The sequence below is a fragment of the Lissotriton helveticus genome, chromosome 1_1, assembly GCF_964261635.1.
Source record: "Lissotriton helveticus chromosome 1_1, aLisHel1.1, whole genome shotgun sequence".
NCBI classification, from domain to species: Eukaryota; Metazoa; Chordata; class Amphibia; order Caudata; family Salamandridae; genus Lissotriton; species Lissotriton helveticus.
Genome location: NC_136057.1, coordinates 538,409,902 through 538,431,168, shown reverse-complemented (window position 1 = coordinate 538,431,168; position 21,267 = coordinate 538,409,902). Strand labels below are relative to the sequence as shown.

At 45.3% G+C, this 21,267-nt stretch overlaps 1 protein-coding gene across 1 annotated transcript in view; it reads left to right on the top strand.

Moving 5' to 3' along the window:
- Positions 1 to 21,267, top strand: part of STRAP (serine/threonine kinase receptor associated protein) — a 184,429-nt gene that overhangs the window by 119,267 nt on the left and 43,895 nt on the right. Inside the window, exon 8 of the mRNA XM_078674028.1 lies at positions 6,127 to 6,276. Coding sequence (XP_078530154.1) covers positions 6,127 to 6,276 — 150 coding nt within the window. The remainder of the gene's footprint in view (positions 1 to 6,126; positions 6,277 to 21,267) is intronic.

Genomic DNA, 21,267 nt, shown 5'->3' with positions numbered 1-21,267 from the left:
TTGTCTCTGGGGGGCTCTTTTAAACTACCGTCCTATGTTAGGAGGTTAGCGGTTCTGTTTTACCGCTTTACTGCTCGCTATCGCGCATGCCCTGGATAAAAGGGGGCGGCCCGTCTGCGCCCGTCCGGATCCGGAACGCGGCCAGCGCCAGCCACGCTGCCCGGGAAGGCTCAATACTAAGAATTATTTGGAGTAAAAAGCTATTACTTGCTCTCTCTGCCGGAAACTGCGATAGGCCTGCATGCTTGGTCCCACGATCAGAAGGATATGAGGAAGGCAGTCCCCGTGAGCACCGATGCCGGACTTGTAACTTCAGGTTGGAGGAGGCCAGGGAAGATAAAGACAGGCAAGGAGTTCATTCATAAAGGTTATATATGGACCCCTCTGAGAACGTCATTAAGGCATGCCTTATCAACTGTAGATCACTGCCAAAACATGCTGATGATATTTGGCTTAATTTAAGACGAATGCCTTGGACAATATGTTCCTTACCGAAACCTGGCTGTGAGATGGCTCTAATCCTTGTATAACACTAGCTACTCGAGCAGGCTTCAGGATGTCTACGGTAAATCGGTTCGAAAATAAGGTTGGTGGGGGCCTTGCAATCATTTAAGAGATGACTAGGAGATTACATTGATTGAATTGAGAACTTGGGGCAAATTGAGGCTATGTCTTACTGTGTTAGACCCGCCAAAGCTTCTCCTGTGGCAGGATTATTGGTCTATAGACCCCCTAATGCCCCTCTAGCCCATTTACTGAAACTGTATGACATAATTGCTGCCTTATCACTGAAATATATCAACCTGACAGTCCTTGGAGATTTTAATGTCCATATGGACGACTCCAGTTGCTCCTTAGCAGTGCAGTTGGAAGATTCTATAAAAGGTTTTAATCTGATGCAAAAGGTAACTGCACCCACCCACATGGCAGGCCATATGCTTGATTTACTTTTTACTAATGTTCAAACATTACAGGTAGAGGATCCGCTCCCTATAACATGGTCGGATCATTGGTTTATTCCTTTCAGTATTTGTGGGCCTCACCGCAATGACTTGGCAAGTACTACCCAGGTAGTCAAGAGGAACTGGAGTAGGGTCTCCACTGACTCAATGGGCTTCTTATTGCAGTCCACCTCCCCCGTGCTTACTGGTGATCCTAACCGTGATGCACTGATTTTTAACCAGTGGGTTACCTCAGCACTGGATATTAAAGCCCCAATGAAAAATAGGAAGTTTACCCGGAACAAACCCTCTGCGCCTTGGTTTACGGACGAGCTCCGGGTGGAGAAGAGTCTGTGCAAAAGGTTGGAGCGTGCCGAAGAGTCTGTGCAAAAGGTTGGAGCGTGCCTAGCGCAAACACTATGAGCCGGCAGACAAGTGTACTTATAAAACCACGCAAATAAATGTCATGCTTTAAAACGTAAATCCTTTCAAACCTTCTTTGCCAATCAGATTGGCGCCTCAAACAAATCCGCAAAAGAAATTTTTAATATTGTACAGGGCTTCATGAAACCAGTCGCATTGGAAAGTACTATTCCATCCTCAAAAACTTTAGGTGAAAATCTAGCTACCTTCTTCATGACAAAAATTCAGGACATTTATTCCTCCTGTCCACTTCCGGGACCACCAGATCTTCCATCTCAGACATTGGCGGTGACTTGTATGTGGGAAGAGTTTCGTCCCTTAAAGTTGGAATTGTCAGCGGGGGAGCTTATTAAGATAAAATCGGGCTCTCCCATGGATCCATGCCCGACTATATTCTTCAAACTTCTTGCACCCTGGTTTCTGTCGCTATTGCTTGAAATTTGGAATGCATCGCTGGTAACCGGGGTCTTTCCCGCTAGTTGGAAAAATGCATTTGTCCAGCCGATCTTAAAAAATGTAAGTGCAGATCCTCTGGAGCTTAAAAATTTTAGACCAATTTCTCTCCTTCCTGCTCCGGCGAAAATCCTAGAAAAGGAAGTACAGAAACAGCTTAAATACTTTCTAGAATTAAACCATCTTCTTCACGACTCTCAATCCGACTTTAGATCCGGGTATAGTACGGAAACGGCTTTGCTGAAAGTGGCAGAGACTATTCGGGAAACCGTTGATCAAGGAAGTTGTGCGATGCTGGTGCTGCTGGACTTGTCCGCAGCTTTTGACACCGTGTCGCACAGGATCCTTTTAAACAGACTTGGGGATCTTGGGGTGTCAGGCACGGTCTGGGCCTGGTTTTGTTAATTCTTAGAGGGACGCACACAGCAAGTGGTTCTCCAACCCTACACTTCTACTGTTAGCCCCCTAAAGTGTGGGGTTCCGCAGGGCTCGGCCTTGAGCCCAACTCTCTTTAATGTGTACCTCACTCCTTTGGCAGCAATAATTGAGAAGTTTGGGGTGAAGGTCGTCTCATATGCGGAAGACACACAATTCGTGTTCTCCTTTAAAGACCATAGTGAGACGGCCTTTGTCAATTTTAAGAAATGTCTTCTGAATATCTCCTCATGGATGACGGAGAACTGCTTGAGATTGAACACAGAAAAGACGGAGGTTCTCTTCTTCAATCAATCTCAGATCCCTCTGTCAGAGCTCTGGTGGCCGGGTGAGTTAGATCCCCCGCCTCTTCCAGTTACCTCTGCCAGAAATTTGGGCTTTAAGTTTGACACACAATTGTCTAGCAAAGTGCAAATTGCCCATGTCTCGGGACAATGTTTTTGGAAGATGAAGGCTCTTCGGAGCTTTCTCCATTATCTACCCTTTGGAGTGTAGAAAGCTCGTGGTGCATGCATTGGTCACTTCCCAACTTGATTAGGCAGAAGAAATCAAAGGTTGTTTTAGTCTGGGGTTCTGCTACAATCAGGTTACCCTGATTGTAGCAGAACCCCAGACGCGCTGCCTGCGGAGAAGCAGGGATACCGACGATTTATTATCAGTTTCTAGATCGCCTTTTGAACCAGAGGTCATCCCCGGAGTTTAAGAGTGCTGCGAAATAAAGTATCACAGATCCAGCTACAGCAATTCTTTCTCCACATAGGAGACCGGTGATATCAAACACCTGAATTAAGATCGGTGGCTTCCCCCAGGCAGGGTGAATTTCTTTGAAAAATGTAAACAGAAACTGTATGAATAGTACTACGCAAGAGTATTGGCACTAGTACTTGAGCAGTGTCGCAACGCCATATGAGGAGGCGACCTTGTAAGCTGACTGAGTAAATCAAGAGCAATTTTTATTTAAGAGAAACAGTCCTGAAGAAGGTGCCCATTACCAACACCAAAACGCTGCGTCAATATTTGTTCTCATGAACAATTTTAATATATTGATGTGTCAAACCTTTTTTTAATATGTCTTTTTGATGAATTTTATGATGTATTGGTTTTTTAAATACATTTTTGTGTAATTATACTATGCAGAATAAATATGTGTATGTTTTAACTATACTTCTGTCTAGCTAGTAATCTGTGGCACAGTTCGTATTTCGTCTAAATTGTGTGGTTACATGAGTAAGACCATCAATCTATTTACCAAAGTGACTAATTCTCTGAATATGAGTGTGTTCCCTGGTTTTTGTGGTTATTAGATAAACTTAAAGGATAGGTGTTTTCACAAGTTCAATTGTGGTTGCATATATTTCCCTGGACTATAACAACCGTCCTGTCAATATATGCCATAGGGACACCCTTTGATTTCTTCAGCATCTCTCCCCATGTCCCATATTTGTCCAGTAAGGGGGCCTCCTTTATTTTTTCTCAACTTGATTAGACAAACAGTATGTATATAGGACTTCCGGAGTACTTATTAGGAAGACTGCAGACTGTTCAGAATGCAGCAGCAAGGCTTGTGCGGAACGTGCCAATGTGGCTCCACATAACTCCCCACCTGATTAGTCTTCACTGGCTACCAGTGAAAAGAAGAGTAGAGTTTAAAGCCCTTACATTGGCCCACAGAGCAATGAATAACATCGGTCCTCTATATTTGAGGCGAAGACTCGTACAGTAATAAGAGAGCACTCCGATCTAATGAGGAGAACTTTCTGGTCATTCCACGGTTTGCAAAGACCAGGACCGGAGGTCGCTCCTTCTCGGTAAAAACGGCAAAGTTGTGGAACACCATGCCTGACTATTTAAGGAAGATGCACTCTGAACAGATCTTCAGGAGAGCATTAAAAACGTGAATCTTCAATCTTCCTTAACACCTTGCAGGTGCCACGCAACTAGTTCAGCAGCACTATCAGCGCCGGGACATCTCCGTTGGAGGTAGCCGTGCGCTTTATAAAACCCCTTTTATTATAATCTTGTGGCTCTTGGGGAATCTCAGAACCATGAGATGTCATTTGAAGTGACGTTGGTGTGAAGCTGCACGGCGCCACCTCTCTGCGTTCTAAGGTACTGTTGAAAATGTTTGGGATCCAGTCTGACGTCTGGGGAATATTCAAAAGGGACGAACTTGCTACTAGAATAATGCTTCAGTGTTAAGATTTAGTGACCAGTTCAGTACTACTTTTTAATGGTATATTCATGTGCAGGTGGAAGAAAAATCCAAATGGAATGTATGCCATAAAATTGAGAAAAATAACCTGAGCATTTATTGAGATGGATTGATTGACTTGACTGTGTCTATACTGCGCTTCATACCCCGATGTGGGGCACTGAAGCAGGATGTGTGCACGTGTGTGGTTGGAAAGAATACATGTTACCTCAGCTGAGTCTACTTGGGAAGGACGAAGGCGGTGTTAGTGGTTATGAGAGGGCCTAAATGTAGATCTGCCTAGGTGACTTGCTTTACAGGCCTCTTGCGTGTGGAGATGGTGCTTAGTATGGTCGGGGTCTGTAGAACAGACTACGAAATAGGATCCTCCGTTTTCCCAATCGTTTGGCGGGGCCCAGTCTTCGTATGTACTTGCGCCTGTCATTTGATTATGCTGTAAGAGGCACGGAACAACAGATTTTGAAGGGGGTGGCAACTGGAGTAACGATTATTGTTGGTAATTAGTTAAATGATTTGCACTTCGATTGGATGAAGTTCATTTTGTGACTCTCTCCTGCAAAAAGCCAGGTCTGCTATGTTATAACAGTGCTTTAAATGAAATCATGTAAATGTTATATCGCAAATGCCACTAGGTGGCAGTGTTGTACGTAATAAAGTATGTTGCAGTTAAAAAAAAAAGAAATGGAAGACTTCCCTGAGAGCTATTTCTGGATCATTGGATTGATTAAAGTAATGGTTTGTGCTCCAGGTTGGCTGGTTCTGAACAGTGTGGCTATTTTGCTTCACATTCTTAGTCCCAGTGGTAGGGGCTTTGGTGTAAGAAAATTGGCCAAATGGAAATGTATTTAACAAACGCTCTAAACTGAAATACATTGAAGGCTGTAAGCAGTGGAACCGCCACAAAGCCGGTTTCAACACTGCTGCTCCATGTGCAGAGGATGTGGCCTATGGCTAGAGCGGTCGACTTAGGAGCTGGGGAAACGGGTTCGAGTCTCAGCAGGGACACTAGCATGATGTGATTCCGGGCAAATTACTTAATCTCCCCGTGCCTATCGGAAAGAAATGTTGCGTTCGTCTGTAGGACAACTGGTGCTCACGTAAAGTGCTCGGATACCTTCAGGTCTAGTTTGCTATGTAAATCTGCAAAAAAAATTGCAGTAAATTTCACCGCGCTAGCTGAAATGGGAGGGGTACCTCTTTGCAACCAAATTCACTGTGCTAACTGAAAATGCCAGAGTGCCTCTTTTTAGTAGCCTAACATTAATACAACAGGCATGACAACCCATGGGGTAGTGGTTCTGTTTTGAAAACCTGGTGCTTTCTGCTAGCCTTGTAACCTTAAACCTTGCACCCTCAGAGGGTCGACTTATCACTGAGACTCGCAGGTGAAGTCAGACTACACGTAAGTATTTTGCATTTGTCAAATGATAGCATGTTTCGAATTAACTGCTATTGGACTCGTTGCTTTTCATGTTCAGATTGATAAAACTGGTGATAACTAATATACTATGGTTCTCAGTAACAGTGGTTGAAAACGAGGAAATGTTATTTCCATACGAAACCAAGTGACATTCTATGTTGGAATCAAAGTCGCTTTATTTAGAGCAGTAGAAAGGTTGCACTATCATTAGTCTTCTTAAATATTTTTTTGTTCTGTTGCAGAATCCTACAAAGGGCACTTTGGCCCCGTGCATTGTGTGAGGTTTAGTCCTGATGGAGAGTTGTATGCCAGTGGTTCAGAGGATGGCACATTAAGGTTGTGGCAGACTGCAGTTGGAAAGACATATGGCCTCTGGAAGTGTGTACTACCAGGTAAGAATGGTTTACACTTTTCGCTAACGTGATCTGTGAACATTTTTGTATAATGCGTCTTTGCAAACGGGGTTATTTTTGATTTATGGGTGTTGGGATGTCTTTTCAGAACTCGCAGACGAAAAAATCTATAAACATTTGAGCCTAGTGCTTCCCATTTGTACAGCAGGTATATAATGTTAATGACTAAAGTTGATATAATATGTTTACATTCTAACATGAAGGCATTTAAACTCGAAGTTTGTATGCCATGTTTATACTCTAATATATATAGCAATGGAGAAGTGAGTGAGTTTGCATATGTGCAGAGTAAGTGTGTGTCTGTCTGTCTGTCTCACCCATGCTGTGAGGACTGGATCAGTCCTTATACCGTGGGTAAACCCTGACAGAACCAGACAATCACTGTCTCTGAGAGTACCGATTCATTGAGAGAACCGGTCCCCATAGTGTATTAAAAAAAACTAAAAGTGCAGTTTTATTTACCCCAGTCTGCTTTATAACCTATCCTACTATCCAATCGTGCAGTAGTTCGACTAGTAAATGCACACTTCATTGTTGTCTATGGTGGTGTGCACATGCGCGGCAAGAGGCTATTTCAGTCCAACACACATCTTTGAAACCAGTCTACTTAAACTAACTGTAGACTTTCATTATGTGCATTAGTCTGATTCGACAAGTACCATGCACTTCACATTAGCCCAACATTTGCTGTGCATCTTGGAGCAGCGCACATCTAAATGTCTACATGCTAGGATAAATGAATGTGGTCATGTGAGGAAAGGGCTCTGAGCCATTTACTTTCCTCCTCCCTCACCCCAGTTCTGTAAGTGGGGGACTCCCGATTCATACTGGACGAGGAGAAGTTGCAGAAGCCCATATAGAGGTACAGGTCTGAATGAAGTCATGGGCATGCCCTAAGCTTACCCACATCTAAGGGAGAGCTACAAAAGAACAGCTTCTGGAAAACGAAGAAAAGTTAAGGAGCTCAGCAAGCCCAAAATGGATACTTTTGGTGGCTAGACCTTACCACCCAGGTTAAAACACTGAAAGCCCCTTGGAAATCTGTGCACCAGGGTCTCTTCATGTTTCACTCCAAGGCCGTCCTTGCACTTTCTCTGATGTGGAACATGCGAGATGTCCCCTGTTTGGGTTTTGGAAAGCTCCAAGGGAGGACCAGGCTCTTGGGTAAGAAGACTGCCCAGGTTGTAAATCCCCTACAGCCCCCTGTTTAACTCTACGTGCATAAGAATGACCGGTCTCTGTAGGTAGAGAGAAGTGTCACAGTTCCCTTAATCCGAGCTCCCTAGGAGGAGGGCCGGAAACGAAAAGCTCTGCCTCCTACTTCCTGTGTGCTTGTCTGGGTGGAGGAGGGAGAGCGGTGCCCCGCAGTACCTGCCCTTACCTGTAGGTGAGAGACTGATCTTCCCCATTCCAGCACAGGAGACCGTGTCAGCTGGGTGTTGAGCCAGGCAGGACAGGCTGGGTTGGACTGTCAGAAATCCCAAGTAGCCCATTTCTTTTGATCATCAAAATAAGTTGACCACCCAAATGTGCGGTTTATTTAAAAAATAATCCTCCACAACCACCCAAAAGGGGTTGCCTGAGGGTAAAAGAGCGCCCCAGAAACCTCCAGGGCACTCACGGAAATTTGTGTATTTGGTTCTGCGGTGCCTGCCACTGGAAGAGAATTTGGAACACCACTGCCAAAAATATGCTCTGGGGTAGACAGAGTAGCAGGCTGCCATGAGAGTCCTCGCCCTAATATTTTATTGCTTTTAAGTCTGTGTTTACAGAAAGTGTGAAATGGAGAAAAGTTCCTTTAGCTATTTAGCACTCCTGAGCTGAAATATAGTCTTAAGGATCTGGGGTGAAGGGACTTGCATTACTAAGTACTGTGGTTCTCCAGTATTAGGGGTGTCTTTCATAGATTCACATGCTTGAATATCCCCCGTCGTCGAAGTGGGAGTCCCACGGTACATAAAAATAGCAGTCATATATGCATGTATACATGAAAATTATAACAAATAAAAATATACATACATATAGTGCAATAAATTGTAAATTCTTAAAGTACCATAGAACATAATAGGCCCATTGAAAAGCCTAAGGGAGAACTCACTTTAATAGCATATCAGTGTCATTATGTGTTGGATCACATTCCAGCCAATCAGGCTGTAGCCTCCTCTAGAACCTTCTCCTCAGAAGCCCAAGTCCTCAGATTTTCTACCGCACGTCGTGTGAAGGGAGTCTCCCTGAGCTCTGCTCAGTTTTCTTCAACTTTACTGTTCTTTTTCTTCAGAAAATGTCTTCAAACAAGAAATCTTTGTTTAAAGCCTGCCCTTCTTGTGGTAAATTACGCCTTTTCCACGAGGATCCACACAGTAAATGCATTTACTGTCTCTACCCAGACCATGAGGTCAAAAACTGTAAGTACTGTCGTACTTTCCCTCCCAAGACTCTGAGGGACAGAGAGGCCCATCTCCTTCTGTGGCTACAGAGGTTGAAGACTTCGGACACTGCACTTTCTGAGGTAGGCAGTTTAACTTCTGGTTTTTCAAGATCTTCTCAGAAGCGTGGGTCGGAGACTGAGGTTCCTTCTCCTTTTCTTAAGAAGAGTAGACTGTTGGAGTCCTCTAGGATTGTCTCCCCACAGGATTTGCTTCAGGGCACGTCTATGGGACCTGGTTCTCTGACGTCTGCGCCCAAAACCTTGCCTTCCAGTAAAAAATCTGGTTTTGGCTCGTCGACGGGCTCGTCGACGCACCCGTCTGCGTCTTCAGCGTCGACGAAATCTGTGTCTGCCATGTCTACGTCGACGACGACATGCACAATGTCAACCAGCGCTGCGTCGACGACGACCACCTCGTCGACGACGACCACGAAGATGAGACCCATCTCTTCGGTTGTGAAGATCTCGTCGACGACCGTCAAAGAGAGACCGTCGACGACGAAGTCATCGACGCTTCCATCGTCGACGGCCTCGACGACTGCTGTCATCCCGTCGACGTCTACGTTGTCGTCGACGACGACCAAGGCTCCAATCTCGTCGACGGCCAAAGCTCCACTCTCGTCGACGGCTTCGTCGACGGACAAGAAATCCTCGTCGACGAAGAAAAAACCATCCATTTCTACGCCGATTGCCTCTGTGTTGACGACGCAGCCGCCTCAGGTTCTGCCTGACACTGCCACATTTACGCCAACGGGCTCGTTGACGTCGCGTCGACCTTTACCGAAAACAGCTGCCGTCTATACAGTGGTTACTGCTTCTTCTTTGCGGACAGTACCACTCATCCAACTAAGTCCTGTACGGAGCGGCACTCATCTTCCAGACCAATTGTTCCAGTCTGGTGAGGAGGAATCGGGAAATGATTCAGAGGTGGAAGAATTTTTTAAACAGGCTACCAGCCCTTCGGATTTACACATTAAGTGCCAGGAATATAGTGATGAGGGTGATGTGGTGGACAATGTCGAAGATGGGACTGAATTGTTTCCGGTTGATGCGTCAGAACCGATGCCTTCAGAACCGACTACACAGATACCTCTATCTTTGGTTATGAACCTTCAACACATGCTGGATGATTATAACCGCAGGTTTCCTTCTTCTACACCTGCTTCTCCAGCACCACTGCCTCCTCCGCAGCCTCAACCTCAACTTCCTCAGGCACGTGCACCAGCTTCACCCGCGTCACCGGGTGGTGCTCGTCCTGACACTGGCGACGAGGATCCGGATCCTCACAATACTGATGACGACGACAATGGCGTCGATATGACTGAGTGGGACAATTACAGGGCTCAAACACCTTCCACTCCGCCCACCTCACCTCTACATTCGCCCCCAGTGGACATTGCACATTTCCACAATTTGATGATCCGTGCTACCAAACGTTTTCATCTCAAGGTCGAACAACAACAGCATGAAAGTGAATGTTTTTTGTATGACTTTAAGGACCTATCTCAAAGGCAATCCCACACTATACCTATCGTGGATTATATTTGGAAGGAGGGCCTTAAATTGATGGAACGTCCAAATTCTGTACCTGCAGTTTTGCCCAGATTGGACAGGAAATACAAGGCTCCGGCGTCCTCCCCGGCCTGCTTGGTGTCTCAGCCAAAGGCAGATTCGGTAATTACACAGGCTGCGCAAAAAAGATCGCGCAATCCTGCTACGCCACTCACGTCTCCTCCTGATCAGGAAGGCCGCAAGTTGGATTCGATAGGAAAGAAATTCACAACTATGGCGGCTACTACGGTGAGGGCGGCAAACACTCTGGCTATTCTGGGCCGTTATGACCGCCAGATGTGGTCCGAGGTTGCTGCATTGATCCCTCAGCTACCTGATGCAATCTGTGCAGAAACACAGGCAATTATCCAAGAGGGGGAGTTGATTTCTTCCGAAATCATTGATTGTGCACTCGATATTTCCTCAACGGGGTTTCGACAATTGGCTGGGGCTGCAGTTTTGAGGCGTCAAGGCTGGCTGAGATCTACCACCTTCCGTCCAGAGGTACAAGCAAGAGTCCTAGACTTGCCGTATGACGGAGAATTATTATTTGGCAAACATGTTGATGATGCCCTTGAGGCGATCAAAAAGGACACAGACACTGCGAAGTCCTTGGCTACCCTACAGTACAAGAAACGACCCTTTCGGGGTGCACGAGGTAGAGGCGGAGGTTCCTCTACTTTTCGTGGATCAAGTCAATATCGTTCTTACAACACCTACAACGATAACAGACAGAGGGGTTCCTATCAACCCCAAAATCGTCAATCCACCTCCAGACCATACCAGAGGAAATCCACTTGTAGAGGTGGCTCAAGCAACAAAAAGCAGTGACTGCCTCAGACCCTTCCTTTTGCCGACCGTAAATCTTGGAGGTCGCATCTCGAAGTACTTTTACAAATGGTCCGAAATCACCTCCGACCAATGGGTCCTGGATGTTATATCCAAAGGACATACCCTGGAATTCACAAAATTTCCACCCTCTCATCCACCTTCGGGGCCCCCACCTCCTCATTTCAAAGAACTTCTGGCCCAGGTGAAATTGATGATCAAAAAAGGAGCCATCGAAATCGTGCCGCAAGGTCAACGCGGCAAGGGGTTTTATTCCCGCTTTTTCTTAGTCAAGAAGAAGTCGGGGGAATGGCGACCAATTTTAGATTTGCGAGCCCTAAACAAATTTATCATTTCAAAAACTTTTCAGATGTTAACTCTGCTCCAAATTCTGAATTTTCTCATTCCAAACGAGTTCTATTCAACAATCGACCTTCAGGACGCTTATTTCCATGTGCCAATTCACCCCAGACACAGGAAGTATCTACGGTTCACAGTCGGCCAGCTACACTTCCAATTCAAAGTCCTACCATTCGGCCTCCGATCAGCATAGAGGGTCTTTACCAAGATCTTGACCCCGGTAGCTGCCTTCCTGCGTCTCCAAGGTATCCAATTTTACCCATACCTGGACGACTGCCTCATCAAGGCAAGAACTTTTCACCTGACGGAGCAGCACACTCAAGTCTGCGTCTCCCTCTTCCACGCCTTGGGGCTTTCAATCAATTGCCAGAAGTCACACTTTCCACCATCGCAAAGGAGAGATTTTCTCGGAGCCTTGCTAGATTCTCGACAGGGAAAGGTGTTCGTGTCCCAGGAAAGACAGGACCGCATGGCAAAGATGGTGCGCTTCCTCCAATCAAAACTGTACGTTTCTGTCCGAATGTTCAAATCATTCCTTGGCATGGCTTCCTCGTGCATCCAACTTATCCCAAATTGCAGATTGCACATGAGGGCTCTACAGGAGGAACTGGACAGGCAGTGGAAACAGGTGTCGGGGTCATTCGAGGACAAGGTCCTTTTAACACCTCGCATCCAGAAAGCGCTGGAGTGGTGGGCTCACCCTCCGCACATATCTGCGGGCCGATCATTCCAGGACGAACCTCCAACTCTGACGCTTACAACAGACGCGTCTCTCGAAGGTTGGGGAGCGCATATCGACGGCATGTCTGTGAAAGGGAAGTGGACAGCAATCCAACGAACTTGGCACATCAATCGTCTGGAACTCTTGGCGATTTTCTTAGCCCTAAAATCTTTCCAGAGGTTAGTGCAGGGACACACTTTGCTGGTAAGGACGGACAACACCACCAGCAGGCACTACCTCAACAAGCAGGGCGGCACGAGGTCTCTTCTACTTTCTCAACTGGCACAAGAAATATGGGATTGGGCGATTCAACGTCAAATTCATCTCACAGCCATTCACGTGCCAGGTGTGGCCAATGTTCTGGCAGATTCACTCAGCCGAGCATCGTCGGACAATCACGAGTGGGAACTCCACCAGCCGACGGTCGATTTCATCTTCCGGCGGTGGGGCCGGCCACAGATGGACCTTTTCGCGACTGCTGTCAACAGGAAATGCCAACGCTTTGCAAGTCGGCATCCCCACAGAGTCGAGCGGGAATGCATTTTCGATCGATTGGTCGAACGACTTCATCTATGCTTTCCCTCCACTTCCTCTGATCCCTCGCCTGTTACACAGGATGAGGTTCCAACCTTGTCGCATCATCCTGATCGCACCCAAATGGCCGAGACGTCCATGGTTCACGGACCTGCTCCTCTTCTCGCAGTCCGACCCGTTACCACTTCGTCATCTACCGCACCTCCTCACGATGCAGCAGGGACTAATCTGTCACCCGGATCCGGCATATCTTCAATTCCATGCCTGGAACCTGAGTACAATGAATTTGCACGTTTAAATATTGACAGGGACTGCAGGGAGGTGTTAGCGCGGGCTCGCGCACCCTCCACCATAAAAACGTACCAATTAAAGTGGAAGCGTTTCTGTGTCTGGTGCCACACTAAGGATCTGGACCCAATGACTGCAAAACCTGAACAGATTTTACCTTTCTTTTTATCCCTGGCAAGATCAGGACTGTCACACTCAACTCTTAAAGCGTTTCTGGCGGCGATTTCCCGTTTCCGCCATGATGGTTCCACATCTCTATGTTCCTCAAGGATCATTAAGCAATTTTACAAGGGCCTTTTTAGGATGTTTCCACCTATCCGTCGCCCTCCGCCTGCTTGGCGCTTGAATTTGGTCTTGTCTCAACTACTTCTACCACCATTTGAGCCTATTCACTCTGCAAATCTGAAATTTCTCACGTGGAAAGTTGCTCTCTTACTCGCCTTAACGTCCTCAAGACGTGTCAGTGACATCCAGGCGTTTACCATACAGCCTCCTTTCCTGCAATTCTCCAACGAGGCTGTGACATTACGAACTAATCCTAAGTTCATCCCAAAGGTTCCCAGTGACTTTCATCTCAACGAACCTGTAATACTGAAAACTTTCTTTCCTGCTCCGCAAACTCCAGCTGAGCGGTCATTGCATTCATTAGATGTGAAACGTTGTCTCAAATTCTACTTTCAACGAACTGCACCTATCAGAAAGTCAGATCAATTGTTTGTGGCATATGGTCCAACTTGCAAAGGACAACCTGTTACCAAGCAGACTATAACCAGGTGGATATCCTCTACCATATCCTTCTGCCACCAACGGGCTGGAAAGCCCCTTCCTGCTCCAGTTCGAGCTCATTCAACTAGAGCAGTGTGTACTTCGGCTGCCCTTTTTGCGGGGGTACCCTTACGACAGATCTGCAGAGCTGCAACTTGGTCGAGCAGCCATACTTTTACTAAGCACTACTGCCTGCAATCAACAGACGCCGCGGATGCGGCAGTGGGTCAAGCGGTGCTGCGGAATCTTTTCCAATAAAGGTGAGCCTCTGTTGCTACCCGCCTCCAGTCATAAAGGTTTTTTCCTAATAATGTTTTGGTATTTAGTGCATATTGCCATATATATTTCCCTTCTTTGCTTGATGTATTACCTTTATGACTCATGTGATTTACTGCTTTCTACTCTATTCAAGCATGTGAATCTATGAAAGACACCCCTAATACTGGAGAAGAACTATAGTTACTTACCTGTAAACTGTGGTTCTCCAGTATTGGTGTCTTTCATAGATTCACATGCGATCCTCCCCTCAGAGGCTCTCTTCTCCTCAGGCACTTTTACTTACTCTGTGCTACGAAAATCTGAGGACTTGGGCTTCTGAGGAGAAGGTTCTAGAGGAGGCTACAGCCTGATTGGCTGGAATGTGATCCAACACATAATGACACTGATATGCTACTAAAGTGAGTTCTCCCTTAGGCTTTTCAATGGGCCTATTATGTTCTATGGTACTTTTAGAATTTACAATTTATTGCACTATATGTATGTATATTTTTATTTGTTATAATTTTCATGTATACATGCATATATGACTGCTATTTTTATGTACCGTGGGACTCCCACTTCGACGACGGGGGATATTCAAGCATGTGAATCTATGAAAGACACCAATACTGTAGAACCACAGTTTACAGGTAAGTAACTATAGTTCTTCTTTTACAATAAGTGTAAGAGTAGAATAAAGTCTCACACAGTATTAAGCATTAAATGCTTTATTGGCAGTAATGGTATTAGTGTATCATTGGGCTTCTGAAGCAAGAACGATCTTCGGCTGAAAGCACTCGCATTTCCTAATACCCAAGCCCTAAAGCAATTCTTGTTGGGCTTTGCGGTGGGTTGTCCAAAACTACTTTAGTTGTGAATAATATGTGAACATCCTCTCCTTCAGGCAAGCTATAAAGACTCACTTGTTTAAGACTTGTCTTGGTGACACAGGTGTTGCTGCATAATCCAGTAATTAAGCTTTTACATTCTTCTATATACAATTCTTATCTGCTCGTTGTACAGGTGTTCCGGTTGTCTTGTTGAGTCCTTGTCAATCCATACTCTGAGATTTTCTTCTCTATTGATCCTACCCCCGGCCAAATGTCCCCCCACCTCCCCCTCCCCTCACACACACAAACCTCCCACCACCTTTTTCCTGCCTTGAAATTTTTGTTTTCGGTATGAATCTGGTTTTATGTAACACGATCTAATCATAGAATTCAGTTCCACTATAGAAAAATTGTACCTAAATATTGCTGAAGGTTATTGAAAGGTGGTACCATCCTGAAATATATAATATTGACTGCATTGCATCTTGATCGTCAGTCAGTGGGGATGGAATCCACGATAGGTCAATAACCCTAATTTATTTACACCCACCCTACCTGGAAGGGGAATCCTTTCAATTAGTGGCACGCTTCAACACAGAGTCTTCAAGCAGGCACCTATTGTGTCTAGGTGACTCAAACTTCCACTAAAGGAGGCTCTAAGGGACGTTCTTGATAGTGGGACCTGTGCTACAATTAAAATTGCCTTGAGTCCCATCTTCGCAATTTTAATATGCTACAGAGTAATTGTGTACGATTAAAACCAAGGATGATGCCAGTGAGTATATTTGATGATCCCTTGCATAGAGAAAGGGCTAGATATTTCAGCCACCATTATTCATCCCAACAAGGATCTAGTTTCTTTCCTCAGTACCTCCAATAACAGATGCTCAAAACTCTACTTTATGGAATTGCCTTGTTACTACCTACAACAGACTAAATGTCATCACACTTGTAACAGTGCTCTGGGCAGAAGCAAACATTCATGCAGGTCACACTTGCATACCAACAGGGTTCATTGGCCCTACTATCGCCAGTTGTTGGGGGGGGTAAGGGGGGGATATAGGAAAAGAAAGATTCATAATTAGGAGCCATATTATTCGGTAATTGGAAAATATAATTCCCCATTAGTGAGCGATGCAAACTTTATATAAAAGGAGGATCTGTGCAGTATTTCATGCGCAGACATGAATCTTGTAATCCTAACATCCAACAGTGTGCAGTGGGTGTAAGCCACAAGGGCAGTCTTGGCGTTCAACATAGATTGTGGTCTGAGGTCAACACTCAGATAAAGTATGACTTAAACCTGCTTTTTATTCGAGGGCAGAGGCGGGGGAATCCTGTAGGGAAATACTGGAGGAAAAACATCCAAAAACAGACCCCTACATTACCAATGCAACAAGAATTCCGTGTTTTTCATTTGGAATTGTCATACTCACTTTGTCAAGGGATCACCCAGTATCTTGGACGTCCTTCCTTCTCCAAACCCCTGCATATTGTCAGTGTCGGGACGCATACATCTAATGCCCGTAGTGTGTGGCCATATGTACAGGCTCTACCCTTGTATCACATCATCCTATGCGTAACAGATATGTCTCTGTAGTTGTGTTTGGAACTTACTTTGCCAAAAGTAAAGTAATGTGGTAAACCGGGTGAATCAATCGATCAATAGAATTTGTATAGCGGCTACTCACCCGCAAGGGTCTCAAGGCACTGAGGGGGGGGGGGTCTCTACTGCTCAAACAGCCAGGTCTTGAGTTGTTTCCTGAAGGAGAGATGGTCTAGGGTCAGCCGTAGGTGAGTGGGGAGGGAGTTCCATGTCTTGGCAGCCAGGTAGGAGAAGGATCTTCCTCCAACGGGGGATTTGCGGATACGTGGGACGGAGGCGAGGGCGAGGCTGGCGGATCGGAGCTGGCGGGTGGGTGTGTAGAATGTGAGGCGGCTGTTGAGATACTTCGGGCCTGTGTCGTGGAGAGCCTTGTGTGCGTGGGTGAGGAGTCTGAACGTGATCCTCTTGTTGGGGAGCCAGTGCAGGTCTTTCAGGTGGGCAGAGATGTGGCTGTGGTGAGGGATGTCCAGGATGAGTCGTGCTGAGGCGTTCTGAATGCGCTGGAGTCTTTTCTGGAGTTTGGCTGTGGTTCCAGCGTAGAGGGTGTTCCCGTAGTCCAGTCGGCTGGTGACGAGGGCACGGGTGACCGTCTTCCTGGTTTCGGTGGGGATCCATCGGAAGATCTTTCGGAGCATGCGCAGGGTATTGAAGCAGGATGACGAGATGGCGTTGACTTGCTTGGTCATCGTGAGGGAGGAGTCCAGGATAAAGCCCAGGTTGCGTGCGTGGTCCGTTGGCTTGGGTGCGGTGCCCAGGGCAGGGGGCCACCAGGAGTCGTCCCAGGTAGAGGGTGATGGTCCGAGGATGAGGACTTCCGAATGGAATAAAGAGCGGCATTTGACTGTGTCTGAGGAAAAAGATCTACAGATATGTGGCTGTCCATTGTACAGGTCAAATAACACACAATTTAATGGCTATTTCGGTGTTGTAAAACGAGGGACTGAAGAGGAATGTATTTCTTTAATACAGGGGAGTGAGAACCATAGTGATGAGAGTTCATTTTAAGTTGTTTCCTCTTGGAAATCCACCCGCATACTATGGGTATTGTGGTTTGTTTCATGTACTGGGCATCATTTGCTGAATGCCAACCATGGTACATTGTCATTCAATCCTTTAATGTATTTTGCCAAATGGTACACCCACCATTCTTTTGAAGAAAGGATCCTTCCCTCCTGGATGTGTTTATCCTGTTGCTCCAAAACAGCCCATCTCAGGTCCTTGATGGAGTGTCCCTGTGTGATGAAGTGATTACTCCTCTTCTTGCATCTTATGCTACTGCAATGCTCACCCATCCTAGTTCGGATCGTCCTGCATGTCATGCCTATGTCTTTGATGTAAAACAAATGTATACAAAAAAGAATGCACGGAATTCTAGAATTCATCTCAGCCACTAGTAATTACTTGGGCGCGCATCCCATCCATCATTTTGCCACCTCGGTTTGGACCCAGCCATGTGCAAGTCAGTCTTGTCCCTGCCACAGTGGGAACCGTACAGTCCAAATTCATGCCAGGCACTTAAGGAATACTCTAGTAAATGTTGGTTACCCAAACAGGCTTCACTGTGAACAAGATATGCCATATGCACAGGCAGTTCACCAAACTGTGTATCCAATGAATTAACAAACTCACACCAAATACATGCATGTCCAGGTCCCGCTCTTGTTCTAGCATTGGTAGTAAAGGGACTACTGTACTTCAATCCTTTGGAGAAAGCAAACGTTAGGCTTCTCATAAGAAAAAAATGCTCTTCTTTCATATCCATCTCCAGCTATTTCTTTCATTGGTCCGGACTATGCAGATACACAAGTAACAACATCCACTCTTCCTTTGCCCCTCCCCGCCTTCCCAATAGGTTTAATCACAAATCCTCAAGATCTTGAAATTCTTTGGCAAATTGCAGAACTCTTAGGTCTAAATGCACCCAAAATTCTATTTGTAATGAACACAACATCAGTTGGGAACAGAAGATGGAGCCCAACTCTTGCAGTACATTTATTACCTCGAATATTTAAAGATAGCTACCCCACGTGAGGGATGGAACACTTTTGAACAGTTCCTTAGATGGAAAAGTAAATGCTGTTTCATTCCATGCTTATAAATTAGAGTCTCTTACTGGCACTGTCAGCCTATTTAATGGGAATCAACCTATAAATGGAGCGATCAATGGTGTGGTAACCAGGGCCAAAGCAGAGATTAAGGAAGAGCCTAACTCTGTATCCCCCCTCCACCCACTGCCTGGAAGCTAATAGCATGCCAAGCAGTTGGAATGGGTTGCATTTTATTTCCTGTTTTCAGAAAGATTTATACCTCTCCCAATAATTGTCGTCTTATGGCATTGTTTGATGTGGATGCAGATATACGTTCTTTTTTTAAAAGTTCTAATACATGAACTCAAAACATCGGTTAATACAAATAAAATACTAGCTTTCTATCAAACTAGCTTACAGCAAGATTATGGTATAGAAGACCACTTAGTCATTTCTGACTCACTGCATAACCCACACAACAGGGAGACTATGCAGCATACATTGTTTTTAAAACCGCTTTATTCTTTATGCATTGAGGCAAACTATGATCCACAGTACTGTGTTGCGGCATACTTCTGCCCCTTGTAAGATCTACTCCCACAAGCTACTCTACTCAGAAATGTGGGTAAAAATGAAACTTGGACCAAGCATTACCGCTAAGATGCAGGCATACAGGTCTAAAACGGGAGGCCTGTAAATTAAATGCTACTAGTGGACAGCAGCACTCATTGTGACACCCACTAAAGTAGCCTTCTAAAACATGTCTTGGGTATGCCACAGCAGCATGTAGTGCAATTTTAAACTGACAATTCACCCTGGAAAATAAACTTTATGCCAGACCTAAACCTTCCTTTTTAATGCATATGTCACCCCTAAGGTAGGCCCCAAAGGTATATAGGGTAGGGTGCATGGTAATAAAAAAGTTGCACATGTGGGGTTATATTTGACATGTCCTGGTACTAAAAAAACCTCCTAAAGTAGTTTTTTTTTTTTTTTTTTTTTTTTTTACTATGGCAAGGCCATCTCTCCCATAGGCTAAAACTGGATTACCTTATTTCAATTAACAGAGCTAACTTTATTTTGTGAGGGGAAAGAGATATGCTGTTTGTACTCAAAAGAATTGTAATTTAAAATCCTTTAATGGTAATAACGAAGTTTAGATTACGTTTTTAGAAAATGACACTTGTCTAGTTTTCCTGCGCAAAATTCTTTTAGGACTCCGATGATTATCCAGCTGCAATGGCCTGTTAATGACTCTCCCCATTAAGAATGTATATTGCGCCCAGAGAGTGTCAAGGAGGCACTTGTACGCATTTTATGCATTTTTAGGGGTTTGTCTGGACCAAGAAGGAAATTAAGACAATTTGTTTTTAAAATTAGGAAATGCATAGATGCTGTTGTAGCTTGTTTGGGTGGTACTAACTACCAATTAACTGGGCGCTTTTAAATGTTCTATAATGTTAGTCTTCAAACTCTTACGTTGCTTTGATTAAATGAGACCTGGCTGTTGCTGGAAAAGGTCCATCCTGACAGGTTGACTGGGATGGACTTTTATTCTGGTCCAGTTGCACGTTAAAGGGCTTTGCTTCCAGCACATTCAAAGGAACGTGACACTAGACCTGGTTGCCTTTTGTTACCCCAGACATTTTGAAGCTATGACCAGGGAAAGTGTAAGAATGTTTCAGAACCAGTGTTGGGGATAGATCAGGGACTCCACCACACAAAGACTGGCACCAGGTATAAATATTGGACCTCCAGAGCCACTCATCAGAACACTCCTGTAAGATTCAGAAAGACTGATTTGCTTCTGATGAGAAAGATTGGACCTGCTTGTCTTCACTCTAGGCCACTCAGAGTGATTCCAAGGGTCAGTGGGCTGACCTCCTATTGAGCTACACAAGCTTTAGAGGCCTCCCTCCAACTGCCAAGTTGACCTGTTGCAACTGGACCTGCATCAGCTGTGCTGCTGGCCTCTGCTGGAGGGAGTCCTGGTCTCCAAGAGGTGCCCAGAGGCCCTGACACTTCACTTGCATTAGTGAGGCCTCCTCCTGAAGCAAAAGTGAAAATCTCAAAGTTTGGGCTCCTCACTACTGTAAATAGGCCGGTTAATGATGAATCTCTGCTATGCATGATGGGCTGGCAACATGAAAGCTAGTCTTCGCACTACAGCCGTGACCATACACAAAGCTAGACCTGCCCCTCACAGCCTCCTCCAACGCGAATGGAACAGTTTGTGCCAGACTTTGAGAAGGTAGGTCTTCAGCAGGACTGACCTGGTCACCATGTCTGAGCTGCCCTCTATCGGGATCGGCCTGAACTTATGACTTTCCTCCTGTCTAGCATGACAAGGTGACTGCGAGTGACCATTTGTGGTTTTAGGCTCTATTTTCACTTGACTGCAAAATGTAATATCCCTGGTTCTTCTGATTAGATTTTTCTTTCAGGTATCATTGTATTTGGCAAAGTTTACTTATATTTTTATAAATTCATTTGGAATTTTTCTTGTGTTGTGTTTTCACTTAATTACCATTTGTGTGCTGCATAAATAATTTATATATAGCCACTTCATTACTTACAGCTTTCCAATAAATGTGCTAGAATATGCAGACGACACAATAATATTGGGCTGTACAGTTTGTTTGCCAGAAGCATTAAATGAGCTGGAAAGATAATGCATCAATAGTTGTCCTGCTATTAATAAATAGTGGGGGCAACAAGAGTTGGGGGACTTATTCCGTGCTGAGGAGCTGCTCCCATTTCATGACTTTCACTCT